Here is a 2,452-nt window from a genome sequence, read left to right as displayed (position 1 = left end):
ATGGGTTTTGAAGATTTGTTGGAAGCGGTCGATAACAAGCCACATATTACCATTATTACGGATCAAGACATCGCTTTAAGTAATGCCATTGTCGAGGTTATGCCTAACACCAACCATACATATTGTACGTGGCATATTAGTAGCAAGTTTCCCAAGAAACTATCTACTTTGTATACTCAATACTCGGAGTTCAAGACGGATTTTAATGCATGTATCTACAAGTCATTGTCACCAACGGAATTTGAAGGTAGGTGGGAGGATTTGAAAGAGAAATATGATCTTGAAAATCACAATTGGCTAAATGATACGTATGTAATTAGACGACAATGGGTTTTTGCTTTCACAAAACAACACTTTGCCGCCGGTATGACTACCACCTCAAAGAGCGAGTCTATGAATTCATTTTTTGATGAATATGTGAAAGCGTCGACCGGTTTGAAAGAATTCATTGAGAATTCACAAAAAGCTTTGGAGTCACAATATTTACGGGAGGTTCAAGCCGATTTTGACACCGAGTACAAGGAAATGAGACTATTCTCTAACTCGTCAATGGAGATACATGCCTCCAAGATATACACAAAAGAGATGTTTAAGCGATTTCAAAAAGAGCTTCAAAAAAGTCAATCTTTTGTTGTGAAAAGTATGAAAGGTTGTGGAGATTATCTTTCAAAGATGTATTTGGTAGAAAAGTCCAACTTGTCGGAGATTTATAGAAGGAATTTTTTCTTGAAGGTTTCTATTGACGGGAGTTATTTTTGTAAATGTAAAAAATTTGAACATTTCGGGATGATTTGTAGACACATGATCCGTTACCTTAACAAGAAACAAAAGACGATGATACCCCCAGATCTTGTCATAATGAGGTGGACAATAAACGGAAACAAAATTGTGGGGCCTCTACCGTGTACCCCTTGGATGCTTGGTAATGTTGTAGAATCTCAAACGGCAAGATATAGTGGATTGTGTAAAGCTTTCCAAGGTTTGTTCGTTGTTGGTAGTTGCTCCGTTCCGCGGTACAATTACTTGATGAGCGTGATCGAGAGAGAAAAGGAGTATGTGATTAAGTCTTTTCCGGGAGAAGAGAGAGGGAAACAAATAATTGAGGACTATGAAAGTGATGATGAAGAAGATGATCCGTTATTAGATCCCCCAAGGTCACAAACAAAAGGACGTTCAAAAGCGGGTAGATTCAAAAGTGGTATCGAGACGTCAAGTTCAAATAAACAATTTCGAAAGTGCAGTTTTTGTCGGGCGAGGGAAGAAGGCCATGATAGAAGATATTGTCCCTCGAGATTATTAGGAAAAAAAGGAAAAAAAATATTGTAATTTCTTATCATGCACTTTGAAATATTAATGAATTTTAATTAAATATTTTCAATGTTGTTAATGTTAGTACTTGTTGGCATTATTAATAATCCCAAAAAAAGAAGTGACTCCAAAAAAAAAATTGAAAAAAGTTATTTTTGAAGATTTTTTTTTTCAAAGTTGGGCAGAAATTTTCTTTAAAACAGAAAAAGTATTATATAAAATATAAATCATTTGCAAGTGCAGTCACCAATCTGCAAAATTCTGTTACCGCCGCAATATTTCATTGCGGTACCCGCAATGAAACATTGCGGGGGTAAACAGAGTTTTGCAGATTGGTCACTGCACTTGCAAATGATTAATTTTTTATAGTTTAGCTAGTTTACATAATTCCAAGTGAACTTAGTATCCTTTTCTAGTTTTGGTTAGTGTGTGTATGTGTGTGTTCCTAACTAAGCTACCCCGCATACTTGCACTTAGTTTAAACATCTTGGGTTAGTTTAATTGCTTTTCTAGTTTTAGTTACTGAGAATTAAGCTTTAGCTAATTGTAATTTTTTATGTTGATGTTATTATAGAAGAAGGGAGTCCAGGAAACAACTAATTCTCAGAGGACTTTCATCAAACACTTCATTGGCATTAATCAAAAACTAGCTTAAAATCAAACAAGCTACAAAATACACACAAACCCCATCTAAATTACCCCTAATTCGAACCCTAATTTAACCTAATTATTAACTAATTTACCCCTAATTCGAACCCTAATTATCACATAATCAACACAATTTTGAACAAATATCACATTCATATAAAAAATTCGAATAGTAATCGAACAAAATCGCACAAAATCCAATGCGTTCAAAATAAAACCAGATGAAGTGTTGGTGTAATCGTGTGTATAATCGCACTCAAACTCAAACTCATTGCATAATCGTGTGTGTGTTGGTGTAATCGTGTGTATAAGTGTGTGTATAGCTATAAATCTTTTGTATAAATCGTTTGTATACCTGATAAATCGCGTGTTGGTGTAATCGGTTGTGATTGAAATCGTCTCAAATCGCTTCAATGTCGCTGATGGCCGTGTATCTGTGTCTGTTTTTGAGTTTTTAGGTAGTTTCTGCGTGTAAAGAAAAACGACTACCGCAATG

General features: G+C 35.1%; 1 protein-coding gene across 1 annotated transcript; it reads left to right on the top strand.

Moving 5' to 3' along the window:
* LOC141674605 (protein FAR1-RELATED SEQUENCE 5-like) lies at positions 1-1,326 on the top strand. The gene has a single exon (XM_074481315.1). The coding sequence runs from the start codon at positions 1-3 to the stop codon at positions 1,324-1,326; it is 1,326 nt and encodes a 441-aa protein (XP_074337416.1).
* Positions 1,327-2,452: the final 1,126 nt, after the last annotated feature.

Source organism: Apium graveolens, chromosome 7 (genome assembly GCF_009905375.1).
Source record: "Apium graveolens cultivar Ventura chromosome 7, ASM990537v1, whole genome shotgun sequence".
In the NCBI taxonomy this organism is placed as follows: Eukaryota; Viridiplantae; Streptophyta; class Magnoliopsida; order Apiales; family Apiaceae; genus Apium; species Apium graveolens.
The sequence above is the reverse complement of the archived record's forward strand: the minus strand, read 5'-3'. Positions and strand labels throughout refer to the sequence as shown.